This window comes from Delphinapterus leucas, chromosome 9 (genome assembly GCF_059928025.1).
Source record: "Delphinapterus leucas isolate spDelLeu-1000000601 "Yukka" chromosome 9, BTC_Dleu_Yukka2, whole genome shotgun sequence".
NCBI lineage: Eukaryota > Metazoa > Chordata > Mammalia > Artiodactyla > Monodontidae > Delphinapterus > Delphinapterus leucas.
Window position 1 is genome coordinate 45,856,126 of NC_143137.1, and position 16,443 is coordinate 45,872,568.

Here is a 16,443-nt window from a genome sequence, read left to right on the forward strand (position 1 = left end):
ATGAGATTTTTTTTTCCTTTCATGATTTTCATGTTGCTAATTGTGTCCTTTTCATTTTTGCTCAGGGCAGTTCCTTTAACATTTCTTGTAAAGCTGGATTGGAGGTGCTGAACTCTTTTAAAAGCTTTTGCTTGTCTGTAAAGCTTTTGATCTCCCCATGAAATCTGAATGAGAGTCTTTCTGGGTAGAGTACTCTTGGTTGTAGGTTTTTCCGTTTCATCACTTTATATTGTGCCACACCTTCTGGTCTGCAGAGTTACTGCTGAAGATAGCCTTATGGGAGTTCCCTTGTACGTAACATGTTGCTTTTCCGTTGCTGCTTTTAATATTCTCTCATTATCTTTAATTTTTGCCATTTTAATTACAGTGCGTGTTGGTGTATTCCCCTTTGAGTTGATCCCGTCTGGGACTCTCTGTACCTCCTGGACGTGGATGTATGTTTCCTTTCCTAGGTTAGGGAAGTTTTCAATTAGTATGCCTTCAATTATGTTCTCAGCCCCTTTCTCTCTCCCTTCTCCTTCTGGGACCCCTATAATGCAAATATGGTGTGTTTGATATTTTCCCAGAGGTCTCTTAAACGGTCCTCATTTTTTTTCATGCTTTTTTCTTTTTTCTGTCCAGCATCAGTGATTTCCTCTACTGTCTTCCAGCTCGCCGATCCATTCCTCTGTATCATTTAGTCTATTGTTGGTTCCTTTAGTGTGTTTTTTATTTGTTATTGTATTCTTCATGTCTGTTTGGTTGTTCTTTAGATTTTCTAACTCCTTGTTAAAAGCTTCTGACTTCTCATTCTGTGCATCCATTCTTCCGAGTTCTTTGATCATCTTTATGATCATTACCTTGAACTCATTCTCAGGTAGATTGCCTATGTCCACTTCACTTAGTTCTTTTTCTGGGGTTTTATCTTGATTCTTCATTTGGAACATGTTATTCTGCCGCCTCATTTTGCCTAAGTTGCTGGGGTTTTTTTTTTATGTGTCTGGTAGGTTGGTTACATTTCCCAGCCTTGAAGAATAAGCCTTTTGTAGACAACCTATGTGTCTCAGGATAATACTTCCCTTTCATCACCAGAGCTGTATGCTCTAGGGCTTCCCCCATGAGGGCTGCGTGGATCTTTCTGTTGTGGTGGGCTGACTATGTGGACAGTCTGGTAAGCTTGGTTGGCCCTTGGTCTGTTTGGTTGCCAGTTCCTGCCTTGTGCAGAGGCTGTTGGCTGCTGGTTCGTGGGACTGGGTCATGAGGTGGCTGACTGCAGAACTCCAGGGGACTATACTAGTGCTGGGTTACTGGTGGGTTGAGTCAGGGTCCAGGAGACCCCGGGGGCTGTTGCTCACCCACTGGTGGGTGAAGCCAGGTCCTGGGGCTAGTACTGGCCTACTGGTAGGCAGAGCTGGGTCCTGGGGTCTGGTTGCAGAGCCCAAGGGTCCCAGAGCATGTGTCAGACCACTGGTGGATGGGGCCAGTTCCTGACACAATTGGCTGCAGGACCTTAGGTGTCTGGAAGCTTGTGTTGGCCTGCTAGCGGGCGGGTCCTGGGCACAACTGGTCCGAGGGCAGGGTCTGGGCAGCTAGTGAGTGGGGAGGTCTGCAGACTGCAAGACTGTGGTTTTCTTGCAACTGCTGTCTGCCCCCTGGTGGGTGGAGCTGGCGGGGGGGCTAGAGCAAGCTCACTGGTGGGTGGGGCTGGTGCCCTGGGGATTCTGATGCTGGTTCCTGACCACTGCTGGGTGGAGCTGGGTCCCAGGGTCTCCGGCTGGAGGGTCCTGGTGGTCTTGGTTCTACTGCCTGTGTACCGGTGCATGGAACCGGGTCCTGGGTCCTCTGGTGGGCAGGGCTGTGTCCAGAGGCAGCTGTGGATCAAAGGGTCTTAAAGCAGCCTCTCTGTTGGTGGGTGGGGATGTGTCCATGCCCTGTTAGTTGCTTGGCCTGAGGTGTCCCAGCACTGGTGCCCCAAGTGGGGCTGGGGCCTGGGACTAATAAGCTAGAGGGAGGATTCCAAAATGGTGCTTTGCCAGTACCAGTGTCCACATGGTAGAAAGAGCTCCCCAAAATGGCTTTTGCCAGTGTCTGTGTCCCCAGGGTGAGCTGCAGTTGCCTCCTGCCTCTCCAGGAGACTCGCTAGGAATAGCAGGTAGGTTTGACCCCCTCCGGTCAAATTACTGCTTCTGCCCTGGGTTCCAGAGGATGTGAGATTTTATATCTGTCCTTTCAGTGTGAAGTCTCTATTTCCCCCCAGCCCTCTTGGACTCTCAGAAGTAACCCCACTGAACTTCAAAGCCAGATGTTCTGGGGGCTCATCTTCCTGGTGCAGGACCCCTGGGCTGGGAGCCTGACATGCGGCTCGGACCTTTCACTCCTTTGGGAGAACCTGTGTGGTCATAATTATTCTGCTGTTTGTGGATTGCCCAGCCAGGGATATGGGACTTGACTATATGGCAGCTCTGCCCCTCCTACCTGCCTCTGTGTGCTTCCTTTTTTATATCTTTAGTTGTATAAGAAATTTTCTGGCAGGTTCCAGTCATTTTTATCAATGGTCATTCTGCAAATAGTTGTGATTTTGGTGTTCCATAGGAGGAGGTGAGCTCAGGGCCTTTCTAGTCTGCCATCTTGCACAGTCTCCCTTGTATAAATGTTAATTCTACATATATTTTAGACCCCACAAGATAATAATGTTTGGTTCAGTCAATATACATTTATATTTACCCACATATTAAAACTTTCTGTTGCTCTCATTTTGTTTTAGTTTGGGATCATTTTTCTTCTACCTAAAAGAATCTTTAGTACTTATTTTAGTGCAGCTATGCTGGCCACAATGTCTCTCAGTTTTTGTTTACCTGGAAATGTATTCTGCCTTTACGTAATACTTCAGTGAAGTTTTTTTTTCCGTACAGTAACATTCAGAGATTTTCTGTGTACAAGTTGATGACTTTTGACAAATCATATGTATATATATGTGTATGTGTGTATGCATAATATACATACATACACATATGTTATATATGCATATACCACACATACACATGTGATATGCATATATACACATATTTATGCATAGTGATACATATATTCACATGTGACATATATATGTATGTATAATATATATACACATGTATTTATATATATATATATATGACACTGCAAGATAACGTTTCTACCACCCCAGCAATATGCAGTCAATTTCTCCTTTGCTCCTATCCCCCTACCCAGGAAACCACTGCTCTGATCTAGATCAGATTTCTAGAATCCTATGAATGGAATCATATACTACATGATTTTTTGAGTCTTCTTTCTCTCAGCATAACATCTTTGATACTCATTCATGTCATATTAGTATTTCATATTTATTTTAAAATTTATTTTTAAATTATTTTTGGCTGCGTTGGGTCTTCGTTGCTGTGTGCGGGCTTTCTCTAGTTGCGGCGAGCGGGGGCTACTCCTCCTTGCGGTGCGCGGGCTTCTCATTGCAGTGGCTTCTCTTGTTGTGGAGCACGGGCTCTAGGCACACGGGCTTCAGTAGTTGTGGCACGTGGGCTCAGTAGTTGTGGCTCGCAGGCTCTAGAGCACAGGCTCAGTAGTTGTGGTGCATGGCCTTAGTTGCTCTGCGGCATGTGGGATCTTCCCGGATCAGGGCTTGAACCCGTGTCCCCTGCATTGGCAGGTGGATTCTTAACCACTGTGCCACCAGGAAGTCCCTCACATTTACTTTTGAATAGCACTCTACTGTATGAATGCACCCCAACCTGCTGATCCACCCACCTGTAGTGGCCCTCTGTGGGAACAACAAGCTACCTTATCAGAGCTGGCAGTGGAAGCCCCTTGTTTAAAAAAAAAAAAAAAATTATCTGAACCTCTGAACCTTTTCAGAAGGCAGAGTTCTAGAATGAGAAGTTACTAAATCGAAACTTTTCACAGGCTCTTGATAAATACGTCAAATGGCTTTCTGGAAGTTTTCTGGTATGAAAGTTCCTGTCTCACCGTGCGATCAATAGCATTTTTGTATCTTATTTTCTGATATTTTCAAGCATGCAAAATTGAATCTAATCACTGAAAGGAATTTCCCTTCATTCTAAACCACTAGGTCCTATACTTATTTTCTTCCTGAGTTTACAGAATTATCAGTGACCTTACTTCTTTAACCCCCATCTCACTGACTTTCTGAGAAACTAATCTGAAAAGCCAATTCAGAGTCATTTCTGGCGTCCATATTTCTGGGAACCAGATGCCCATGAACTGAATTTCTCTGCAGTGTTCCATGATGTTGATTTGGTTTGCCCTTGGATTCTGTTTACCGGGGCAGGATCAGCTTTCTTTGTTTCCTTTCCCATCATCCATGCCTTGTTAAGTTCCTGCTGAATTGAGCAAACTCTGCAAATCTGATTAAATCTCAAACCAGAGCTCTGGATGTTGCAAAACAACAGCCTCCTTGCCAACTGGCTGACATGTAATTCATTGCTTTGGTTAGGTGGCCATAAATAAGGGGATTTTCCTTAAGTTTCTGCCGTTGATGGTAAGAGGTAGTGATGTCTGTGGGTGATACTACGGGGAAGGGCTGGGAAGACACGTCACTGGTTTTGTGGGAATCACAGGCTTGGAAGAGGCAGAAGCCAGGAGTGAAATGGGACCCACAGTGAGGATGGATGAGGATTGGGAGTGGAGGAGTGAAGGGCATTGTGTAACACCCTTTCCAAGCCTTGGTAAGAATGGAGCCATAGGATGAAAAAACCCTGAATCACCAAGGGGGGAAGGCAATTCCCTTTCCAGCTCTCTCAGATTTACCATGATCTCAAAGAGAAAGTCTCAATCTTGTGCTACTATGTCTTTAATACCTCTCAAATGCTTCTAAGAAAAAACAGGCCTCAGACCAAGAACCTTTCAACACTGTTGAGCTGGAGTACAATAGCATGGTTTTATTTCTAGCGAATTTATTTTTGTATTACTTTCTATTTATTGCAAATGATTTTTTTGTTTACAATGGTAATATAAATTTTCCTTTAAAATTAGTCTGAGTTGTAAAGTCAAGTCAATTTAAAGCAAAAAGTTAAGCAAATAACTTTGCTTATGGGACTCAGTTATGGCCAAGAAAAGTGACTATGGTGCCTGAATGACTGAGATTTGGAAAACACTGTCCCAAAGGAAGAAGATAAAGAGAGTACTCTGAGATCCTACAGTTGTGGATTTAAAAAATTATTCTTTCTCCAATTTCATTCATTCATTTATTTGCTCACCATTCAGCACAAGTGTTTTTTTAAAATATAAATTTATTTATTTATTTATTTTTGGCTGTGTTGGGTCTTCGTTGCTGTGCGTGGGCTTTCTCTAGTTGCCGCGAGCGGGGGCTACTCTTTGTTGCGGCGCGCGGGCTTCTCATTGCGTTGGCTTCTCTTGTTGCGGAGCACGGGCTCTAGGCATGCGGGCTTCAGTAGTTGTGCCTCGCAGGCTCAGTAGTTGTGGCACACAGGCTTAGTTGCTCCGCGGCATGTGGGATCTTCCTGGACCAGGGCTCGAACCCGTGTCCCCTGCATTGGCAGGCAGATTCTTAACCACTGTGCCACCAGGGAAGCCCTAAGAGTGTTTTCAAAGAAACCTTTCTCTCTTATTTTTCTTTTTGACTTTTCAGATTCCAGAAAGAAATTGGAAATTGAAGATTTAAGGAGAGAATGTTTTAAAATATTCTCACTTTCTTCAAAGAACACATGACAAAAACTTAAAAAGGTATTATTAACCAGTAATTTAAATATACATTTAACATTATCAACTGGTATCCCTTAAGGGAACTAATTTTCTAAAGTTATGGATCCTTAAGTGGGTCATAGAATTGACGACAATAGAAAAAGCTGAATTAGAGTCAAATCAATCAGCATACTTTTAGTGCAATAGTAGCTAATCACTCATTTTCATCCCTTTAAATTCCATTTGGTAAGAATCTCTTGCCTTTGTGTTGTTTATTTTTTTTAATTTATTTATTTTTGGCTGCTTTGGGTCTTCGTTGCTGCACGCAGGCTTTTCTCTAGTTGTGGCGAGCGGGGGCTACTATTCGTTGTGGTGCGCGGACTTCTCGTTACGGTGGTTTTTCCTGTTGTGGAGCACGGACTCTAGGCGTTCGGGCTTCAGTAGTTGTGGCACACGGGCTCAGTAGTTGTGGCATGTGGGCCCTGGAGCACGTAGGCTTTAGTAGTTGTGGTGCATGGGCTCAGTAGTTGTGGCTTGCAGGCTCTAGAGCACGGGCTCAGTAGTTGTGGTGCATGGGCTTAGTTGCTCCGCGGCATGTGGGATCTTCCCGGACCAGGACTCAAACCCATGTCCCCTGCATTGGCAGGCGGATTCTTAACCACCGTGCCACCAGGGAAGTCCCTTTCTGTTGTTTAGAATGTTAGAATGTACTGTCTTTTGCTCAGTCAGTCAGGTTATGAAAGGAAGGTTACTGTGTGGGGTCCCACTGAGAATCTGTATAAGGCTTGCATTTGGCAACTTGATAGGTAAAAGAAGAAAAAATGCAGGTGTGTCAAAGATCAGAGACTAGTATGTGACTTTGTGGAAAAAATGTGAGAACCACTAGGCCTGAATGTTAACATATGTGGGCTCATGAAACATACATGTTTAGAGGTCTATGAATTTTTTTTTGAGTTCTATAAAAAACATTTAAAACTCTCTCTCTCCAGAGTGTGTGCATTTTAGACAAAGGGCTAAGTGGCCAGTTCAAGGCCTTTCTACTTCCAAGCGTGTGATCCATTTATATCCACAGGATGACTGGAGAATTAAGTGGCTGAGAGATCTTACTCTAAAAGAAAGAAATCAGTGCAGTTCTGGGGTAGTGCAGATAAACTCAAGGTATTTTTTTAATACCCAAATAAAAGAGCTTGGGCCCCTGTCCCTACCGAGGCAGGAAGTTCAGCACATGCATGAGGTTTTCAGGGATTTCCAGGGAGACGTTGTCTCCTGGTCATCCATTCCTTGCAATTGTCACCTCTCCCTCTCACCTTCCTTCTGTCCTGCTTCACTCCATAATGGCCATTGCTGCTCCTTCCTTCCCTAAGGTGCTTGTATGTAGCCAACTTGGCTGGAGATATAAGGAGAGCTGGGGCAGGGGTGTGGGGAGAGCTACAGCACAGCCCAGCACAGGCAGTAATGACTGACACATCGCTGTTCCCAGGTTCCTGGGCTCTGACTGTCACAGGAGACTTCATGCCGGCTTGCTCTCTCCTCAGGCCGTTTTGTGCTCAGACCCTCTCTCCCACCAACCTCATAGCTCCTCTGCTCCCAATTCTGGGTGCTATCCCCTCATAGGGCATGTGGAAACTTCCAATTCCAGTTACCTAATTGGAAAATATACCTTTGCACCCCTATCCCAATCTAGGACTGAGGCACACTAAAAAAATAATAATAATTAAGAAGTTTTGTTAAACAATAGTATTGTCTACCTCTGGTCATCTACCCTAGTGGTGTAACCCACAAGCAGGAGCAATTAAATTATGATTTTTACTTTATTGCGTCTCAGATCAAATATCGTAAGCATGACTCCTTCCTGTTCTAGAGAAATTCCAGGACCGGAGAAAGGGGGAGGGATCTTTCCCATGGCTTTGGTTTTGTTGGTGACTTCCTCTGTCTCTTCAGGGTTTGCACTGAGAGGCTGTGGCCGTGGATCCTGATTGCCCTTCTGCCAGGAAGGCACATGCGGCCAAAAATGAATTTGGGAAAAGCAGCCACTTGCTCCTGTAACCATGGAAAAGCAGGGCCGCAGTGAGATGGAAATAATCCGGTCAGAGTCGCACTCCTACATCAAATTGTTGAAGGTCAACCGGGAGCATCTGGTCACTCACGTCCGCAACACTCAGTGTCTGCTGGACAACTTGTTGCAGAATGAGTACTTCTCCGCCGAAGACGTGGAGATCGTGTGTGCCTGCCCCACGCAGCCCGACAAGGTGCCGGTGACAGGGATGCCAGCCTTGGTGGCCAGACGGGGCTTCTCCCCATTGACCTGGGCGAAGAGCTTTGGGAGTGCAGTACATTGGGTGGAATTTCCTGTCGGGGCTTATCTACCGCACAGAAAGGCTTGAGTTACCAGCTCATTCCACAGTTACGTATGTCACTTCTGTGTTCCTGAAACACAGCAAACTCTTCTGACCTCTCCATTCTCCTTGCTGTGCGTATTGGTTCTCAAACAACTTGTTTTCCAGTTCACTTTAAATGAGTGAATTCTTTAAAAGGAAAACGAGCAGGAAACACTAGCAGTGCTGCCCAGTCCGTGCCCTTCAACTCTGGAGAGAGCTGCTCACTGCTGGGAACGGCTCTGAGAATTCCTCTGGTTGAGGAATGGCTGCATCCCAGCCTGGGTCCGTGGTAAAGAATCTTCCACACTCCACTGTGGGAAGTCTTCACAGCCCTTAGTTTCACTTTAGCTTTGTGTCATCTTCTGAAAAACAGAATGGCAAGAGGAAAACCTCCTTCTTGGGGAGGGAGTGACAGGACTCATTTGTAACACGACCCTGTTGGGCTCAGAAGAGACCAGAAGGGTTTCTGGGAAAAGCACAGTAGGATGCTGTTGTGGTTTTTTTTCCCTGAAGTTTTAATAAGACAAAAAGCTTTTGTAAGGTACACCTTACACGGGGGCCTGCTGTCCCCTGGCTGTGTGGCCCAGCACCCATCTCATTATGCCTAACGGGTGACTTTCTCCCCCTCAGCACTCATTCCCAGAGAGCAAAAGTGTTAGCTTAAGAGGGAAAAGGAGAAAAGGAGGGAAAGGGAAATTCCAGGGGGGCGCTCGGCTCTAGCTGTGAGTCTGACCTTTCTATTTTTAGGCTCCTGGAAGCCTCTGGTTTCCTAGAGCTGTGCGGTTTGTTTCTTGCTCAGGCGGTTGGTCCATTTTACAGATCCTGGGCATTTGGCGTGTAGCATCTCATACCAGCTGGGTGGACGGTCAAGCTCGAGGCTGTAGTAAGAGCTCAGAGCCCCACATGGGAACCTCTCCAGGGCGCAGACACCCCTAGTGCCGGCTCACACCTTACTGCTTGTGCCGCACTAGGTCCGCAGAATTCTGGACCTGGTGCAGAGCAAGGGCGAGGAGGTGTCCGAGTTCTTCCTCTATGTGCTACAGCGACTCACAGACGCTTACGTGGACCTCAGGCCTTGGCTGTCGGAGATCAGCTTCTCCCCTTCCCAGCTCATTCAGAGCAAAGCTGTTGTCAACACCGATCCAGGTATGAGTCAGCCCCGGGAGACTGCAGCCACCAAGCAAGCAAGGCCCCCGGGGCTTGGAAATGCTGTCTGTGTGGGTCCAGCAGGGGATAAAGGCGGGGTCCACCTTGACCAGCCCTGCCTTCCACCTCAGGCAGCAGGCTCGGCTGCTGTGTTCCTTTTAGAAAGGAGAGCTGGTCCCTGTCACCCTAGTGCAGCCAAGGGAACTGTGATTGAACTGACCACAGATAGCTGGTCTGATTTATGTAGGGAGCCATGGAAGTGTAGGAATGACCTCTGTTCTGGCCTCTTTCTGACTTCCTTTTCTGACCTATCTAGACATTTTAGTGGTTGTACAAATTCAAGTTTGCATTTCTTTCCTTCTTGAAGATCTTTCCAAATTTGATTCCAGGCAAAGAATTCTTCCATCACCCCTGACTGCCAGTCCTTATTTCCAAAGCAGCGTGGGCCCCTTTTAGTTGAATGATTAGTTCAACAGGTGTTTGTGATGCACTCAGCAAGTACCAGGGCGGGGCGTGCTGGATGCCAGAGGCACAATAGGGAGCAGACCCAGCTATGGTTCCTGCCCTCAGGGACCTCAGAGGTTAATGCAGGAGACTGGCAGTAAATGATGACACAAATGTGTAGTTGCAAGTGGTGATAAGGACAACAGCAGTTCAAGGTGCTGAGAGAGCACAACACTGGGACACAGTCTGGTCTGGGGACCAGGGAATCATCTTTCCGTGCCTGTGGTCTCTCCACATCCTGACAGTTGTTGGTAACATACCAGCACTGAGCTTCCAAACTCTGAGTTTTAAAGAATCCAGTTTGACCTTGAAAACAGAAACAAAGGACAGTGTCCCAGAGTGTCAGGTGTGTGTTTAGGGGAAGCCAGACCAAGAGACAGAGTGTCAGGGACAAGCTCTTGCTTCTGCAGTTACCAGCCGGCCACTGCTAGCTTCTTACTGTTACTACTGCCCCTGCCCACCTCACTTTGTTACCTTCCCCAAGATAAAAGGAAAATATTCCTGTGATGAAGAGTTCTTGCAGAAGACTTCTCCACTGGCTCCTTTACCCAGCTCCTGTAACAGCTTTGAAAGTATAATTCACTCTACAAGAAGCCAGATGTGAAAGACGACATATTGTATGAATCCATTGATATCAATGTCCAGAAAAGGCAAATTTATAGAAACGGAGAGCAGGTCAGCAGTTTCCTAGGGCCAGGGGTGGGGCAGAGATTGTCTGCAAATGCACTTATGACAGAGAGTGTACCCCTCGATTTTAGTGATGTTTGCGTTAACTCTGTAAATTTACTAAAAATCATTGACAACAATACCTGCTGTAAAATAGGTGAATTTATAGTCTGTAAATTTTGCATTACCAAAACTAAAAAATAGAACTCACTTCACAAATTTTAAGCTGACAACCAAGTGGGACTAAGTTGATGGGAAAGGATTGTAGATGAATCTGGAAATGTGCAAGTGTGTCCAATTTTTGTTAATTGAATTATCATTAAGACCCAAAAACTATTTAAAGGAATTTTGGAACACCCTTTTTTTTTGTCTGGAGTAAGCTCGTTTTATAGCTCGTTTCTGCTGAGAGCGTGGCACGTACGTCAGCATGTTACCCCATGTCAGCATATTAACCCATGTACTTCCCCGTGGGCAAGCCCAGGGCTCCCCCTGCGGCACGTGCTGAGCATCAGTGATCCCCAGGCCTCAGCTTTGGAACCAGGGCCTCTGTGCCCTGTGTAGTGTAAGAAGGCCGGTTTTCACTTTAGTTTGCTCACTCAGTTATGGTGAAGCACAGCCCCTTTTTAGTCCATATCAACGTCAACTGTTGTATCTTATCGCAAGAAGTTTCGGCATTAGGTTTTATGAGACTATTTGTTGTTTTAAGAACAGTGTCATAAGCACAAGAAAGGTTAGGGCAATTTCTTCCTCAACGATACAAGTTTCAGTGGGGACTGGCTTGCGCTGTTTGAGCAGGACCCTGGGGTTGGGCTGGGGCAGCAGGGCCACGTGGCCTGGCCGTCACATTTGAGGGGGCTTCGGTTTTTAGCTGGAGTTCAGGGACAACTTGCGCAGAGGAGTAGGGAGCCTGTCTCTGACACTGATTCCAGTTGAATTCTGTCCCCGCTGGCTGGCCGAATCTGAGGTCAGACAGAGGGGTGGAGGCCCAAGGGCCCGCAGATTCTGGAGCGCCGGCTCTTTGTACTTGAGGAGTGCTCGCACTTAGCCTGACCGTCCAGGCTGCGGGTTCGTTTTCCTGTGTGCTTGCTCCTCCGCCTGAGACCTCCCTATTTGATGCACTTTCCTCCTGTGTCTCTCTCTCCCCACCTACTTCCACCTCTCACCTGGCGCCACTCTCCCTGCAGTGAGCAGATACAGCCAGAAGCTGCGACAGCAACTGGGCCGCGACTCCAAGTTCGTCCTGTGCTATGCCCAGAAGGAGGAGCTGCTGCTGGAGGAGATGTACACGGACACTGTCGTGGAGCTGGTCGACTTCGGCAACGAGAGCCTGGGCAGCCTGGGCAGCCTGGCCTGCCTCCTGGACCCCTCCACGGGCGTCCTCAACGAGCAGGGCGAGACCATCTTCATCTTCGGCGACGCGGGCGTGGGCAAGTCCATGCTGCTGCAGCGGCTGCAGAGCCTCTGGGCCGCGGGCCAGCTGGACGCTGAGCTCAGGTTCTTCTTCCACTTCCGCTGCCGCACCTTCAGCTGCTTCAAGGAGAGCGCCTCGCTGTGCCTGCAGGACCTGCTCTTCAAGCACTACTGCTACCCGGAGCAGGACCCCGAGGAGGTGTTCGCCTTCCTGCTGCGCTTCCCGCACACGGCCCTCTTCACCTTCGACGGCCTGGACGAGCTTCACTCGGACTTCGACCTGAGCGGCGAGCCCGACACCTCCTCCCCCTGGGAGCCCGCCCACCCCCTGGTCCTGCTGGCCAACCTGCTCAGCGGGAAGCTGCTCAAGGGGGCGCACAAGCTGCTCACGGCCCGCACGGGCGTCGAGATCCCGCGGCATCTCCTCTGGAAGAAGGTGCTCCTGCGCGGCTTCTCCCCCAGCCACCTGCGCGCCTACGCTGGGAGGATGTTCCCCGAGCGTGCCGTGCGCCAGCGCCTGCTGGATCAGCTGGAAGCCAACGCCAACCTCTTCAGCCTGTGCGCTGTGCCCCTCTTCTGCTGGATCATCTTCCGGTGCTTCCAGCACTTCTACGACACCTTCGACGGCTTCCTGCAGCTGCCCGACCGCACGGTGACGCTGACCGACGTCTTCCTGCTGGTCACCGAGGTCCACCTGAACAGGACGCAGCCCACCAGCCTGGTGCAGCAGAACACGCGGAGCCAGACGGAGACCTTCCGCGCCGGCCGGGGCACCCTGCACTCGCTGGGCCAGGTGGCTCACCGGGGCATGGAGAAGAGCTTCTTCGTCTTCAGCCAGGAGGAGGTGCAGGCGTCCGAGGTGCAGGAGGGGGACCTGCAGCTGGGTTTCCTGCGGGCCGTGCCGGAGCTGGGCCTCGGAGGGGACCAGCAGTCCTATGAGTTCTTCCACCTCACCCTCCAGGCCTTCTTTGCTGCCTTTTTTCTGGTGGTGGACGACAAGGTGAGCACTCGGGAGCTGCTCTGCTTCTTCCAGGAGTGGGCTCCTCACGGGGAGGCAGCAGCTGCGTCCTGCTGTCCCCGCTTCCTACCCATCCAGTGCCTGAGGGGCCGTGGCCTGGCCGGGGAAGACCCCTTTAAGAACAAGGATCACTTTCATTTCACCAACCTCTTCCTGTGCGGGCTGCTATCCAAAGACAAACAGAAACTCCTGCGACACCTGGTGCCTGCCGCCACCCTGCGGAGAAAGCGCAGGGCCCTGTGGGCTTACCTGTTCGCCAGCCTGCGCTCCCACCTGAAGCACCTGCCCCGAGTTCGGTCTGGGGGATTCAGCCAGGTGCAGGCCATGCCCACCTTCATCTGGATGTTGCGCTGCATCTATGAGACGCAGAGCGAGAAGGTGGGGCAGCTGGCGGCCAGGGGCATCTGCGCCAACTACATCAAGCTGACCTTCTGCAACGTCTGCTCGGCTGACTGCAGCGCCCTCTCCTTCGTCCTGCACCACTTCCGCAAGCGCCTTGCGCTCGACCTGGACAACAACAATCTCAATGACTATGGTGTGCGGGAACTGCAGCCCTGCTTCAGCCGCCTCACCGTCATCAGGTGAGACCTCCAGGTTCCGGGAGCAGCCGGCGGGGCCACCAGGGCTCAGGGGACACCAGGACTGGCACTGTGGAGCGGGATCTCCTGGATTATCCTGGAACTCGTGGCCGGGGGTCTGGGAACATCCAGAGCTTCTCTGGGGTAACGAGCAAAGCTTCGAAGTCGGGTGGACCTGGATGGGCCCCAGCTGGGTGTCCTTGAGCAAAAGTTGCTTAACCTCTTTGAGCTTCAGCGTCCTCATCTGGAAAAGAGATTCTCATATCCTAACAATTACAGTAATTAACAATCAGCATTTATTGAGAATGGGTGAAGTGCGTTAAAAATATTACCTGGTTTAATCCTTTTAACAACACTATCAGGTAGGTACTGTTATCATCTCCATTTTGGCAAACGAGGAAGCAGAGGCACAGAGAAGTTAAGTGGCTCAAGGTCACACAGGTGGGCCATAGGTGGAGCCAGAATCGTAAAGAACCTTTTGAGATTCATGTGAGGCTCAGAGATAGCCCGTGAAATGTTTCTGGCACGTGAAAGCTTTATGATGGCAGAAGCAGCAGACTTTGTGCTTATTAGCATTAGTTAACTTCCACGAAAAAAGCGGGCAGCCCTGAGCTGCCAGGGGATCTCAGTAAAGAATGCTGACTCTTGATTCGTTTCCTGTCTGATGGTTTAGAGGAAAGAAAAACCAGTCTCCTTTCTTCTATTAGCATTTTCTGTATTGAATACACCTTGTAAATCTCTAGGGGGGTTTCAGTTCTCCACTACTTGGCTCATGCATTTCTGAAGAGCAGATGGGATTTGGAACCGATTCCAGGTACCTGTTACACAAGCGCCAGAGCATACACTGTGGGGGGATGGGTGGGATGTAGGGAGCCCAAACCTGCCCCGGCCTGGGCATTGGAAAGCCTGGAATCTATTCTCTGAGCTCTCAGCCAGCGACTCTGTTTGTAGCCTCAGGCAACCTCACACTCAGTGCCTCCCTGTGACCATTTCATAAGATGGAAACTCTGCACCAGTATGGTGGTCCCCAGGTTTGCCTCCAAACCAGCAGAAGAGAAGGCAGGAAGAAATGGGCAACCCTAAGGAAGCATTTTGAGCTCCCTGAGGGCATCAGTGAGGATTAGTTTTGGCTGTTAGAGAAAACTCACAATACTGGTGGCTTAGATAAGTTACAGACTTATTTGTCTCTCATGCAAAAATCTAAAGGAGGGCAGTTCCGGGCTGCTGTGAGGTCTCAATGACCATCAAGGGCCCAGGCTCTCTCCTGCTTACTGCTCTGCTGTCCTCAGTACTTGACTACTATATCTTGGCCCAAAATGCCTGCTCACGCTCCAGCCATTCAGTTGATATTCTAGTCACCAGGAAGAAGGAAGGGCAAAGGACACACCCCATTCTTTTTTTTTAAAATTAATTTTATTGCGGTACAGTTGATTTACAGTGTTGTGTTAATTTCTGCTGTGCAGCAAAGTGATTCAGTTGTACATACATGTATATTCTTTTTCGTATTCTTTTCCGTTATGGTTTATCACAAGATATTGAATATAGTTCCCTGTGCTGTACAGTGGGACCTTGTTGTTCATCCATTCTGTATATAATAGTTTGCATCTGCTAATCCCAAACTCCCAGTCCATCCCTACCTTCCCCACCCTTGGCAGCCACAAGTCTGTTCTCTATGTCTGTGAGTCTGTTTCTGTTTCGTAGAGAAGTTCATTTCTGTCATATTTTAGATTCCACATATAAGTGATGTCATATGGTATTTGAGTTTCTCTTTCTTACCTCACTTAGTATGATAATCTCTAGGTCCAGCCACATTGGTGCAAATGGCATTATTTCATTCTTTTCCATGGCTGAGTAGTATTCCATTGTATATGTGTACCACATTTTTTTTTTTATATTGGAGTATAGTTAACAATGTTGTTAGTTTCAGGTGTACAGCAAAGTGATTCAGTGATACATATACATGTGTCTGTTTTTTTCAAATTCTTTTTCCATTTAGGTTATTACAGCATATTGAGCAGAGTTCCTTGTGCTATACAGTAGGTCTTTGTTGGTTATCTGTTTTAAATATGGTAGTGTATATATGTCAATCCCAAACTCCCAATTCATCCCTCCCCCGCACCTTTCCCCTTTGGTAACTGTAAGTTCGTTTGTGAAGTCTGTGAATCTGTTTCTCTTTTGTAAATAAGTTCATTTGTATGTTTTTTTTAGATTCTGCATGGAAGTGATATCATATGGTATTTGTCTTTCTCTGTCTGACTTCCTTCACTTAGTACGATAATCTCTAGGTCCATCCATGTTGCTGCAAATGGCATTATTTCATTTTTTATGGCTGAGTAGTATTCCATTGTATATATGTACCACATCTTTATCTGTTCATGTGTTGATGGACTTTTATGTTGTTTCCATGTCTTGACTATTGTGACTAGTGCTGCTGTGAACATAAGGGCACATGTATCTTTGAGTTAAAGTTTAGGACACACCCCATTCTTTTAAGAAGACTTCTCCGCTATTGCTAATGAGACTTCTGCTTAGATCTCACTGGGCAGAACCTAAGCACATGTGCCCAGCTGAAAAACGAGGGATTCTCTTTCTAAGTAAGCACAGATACTGGGAGTGACTAGTTGGCTCTGCCACCCTGGGATAGTCATGCAGTGTATGTACACACTGTGCCCCAGCACCAAGGTGGGTACCGTGAGTGGAGGGGTTCAGAGTGTCTGACGTGATCATTTTGATTGGCCTAAAAATCAAGCTTTTACCTCTTCAGCCTTTTACTTATCACAGAGGACAGTGTGTAATAAGTGGCCCAGTTTGGCCCATGGCTTGTGTTTATAGATAAAGTTTTATTAGAATACAGTCACACTCACTTATTTATATATTGGCTGCTTCACTCTGCAGAGCTGAGTGGTTGCAATAGAGACCAGATGGCCTGCAGAGCTTAAAAATTTGTTATCTGACCCTTTACAGAAAAAGATTGCTGAGCTCTGGTCTGTTCCTTCACCCACCCCTGACCCTCGCTCATCCCTCACGCTCCTCCATCTCTGAGCCTTACTCTGTCCCTCAGACTCACCTAAAT

General features: G+C 47.9%; 1 protein-coding gene across 16 annotated transcripts in view; it reads left to right on the plus strand.

Moving 5' to 3' along the window:
• The window catches only part of NOD1 (nucleotide binding oligomerization domain containing 1), a 132,681-nt gene that overhangs the window by 37,673 nt on the left and 78,565 nt on the right, over window positions 1-16,443 (plus strand). For 9 of the 16 annotated variants that reach the window (XM_022584168.3, XM_089917547.1, XM_089917551.1 and 6 more), the window contains 4 exons: window positions 5,618-5,712; window positions 7,612-7,919; window positions 9,020-9,194; window positions 11,549-13,373. In XM_022584168.3, the coding sequence (XP_022439876.2) occupies window positions 7,719-7,919; window positions 9,020-9,194; window positions 11,549-13,373 (2,201 nt within the window). In that variant the 5' untranslated portion in view covers window positions 5,618-5,712; window positions 7,612-7,718. Of the gene's footprint in view, window positions 1-5,617; window positions 5,713-7,611; window positions 7,920-9,019; window positions 9,195-11,548; window positions 13,374-16,443 lie in introns of those variants that run through there. The other 7 variants (XM_022584150.3, XM_089917550.1, XM_089917548.1 and 4 more) reach the window with 3 other exon arrangements.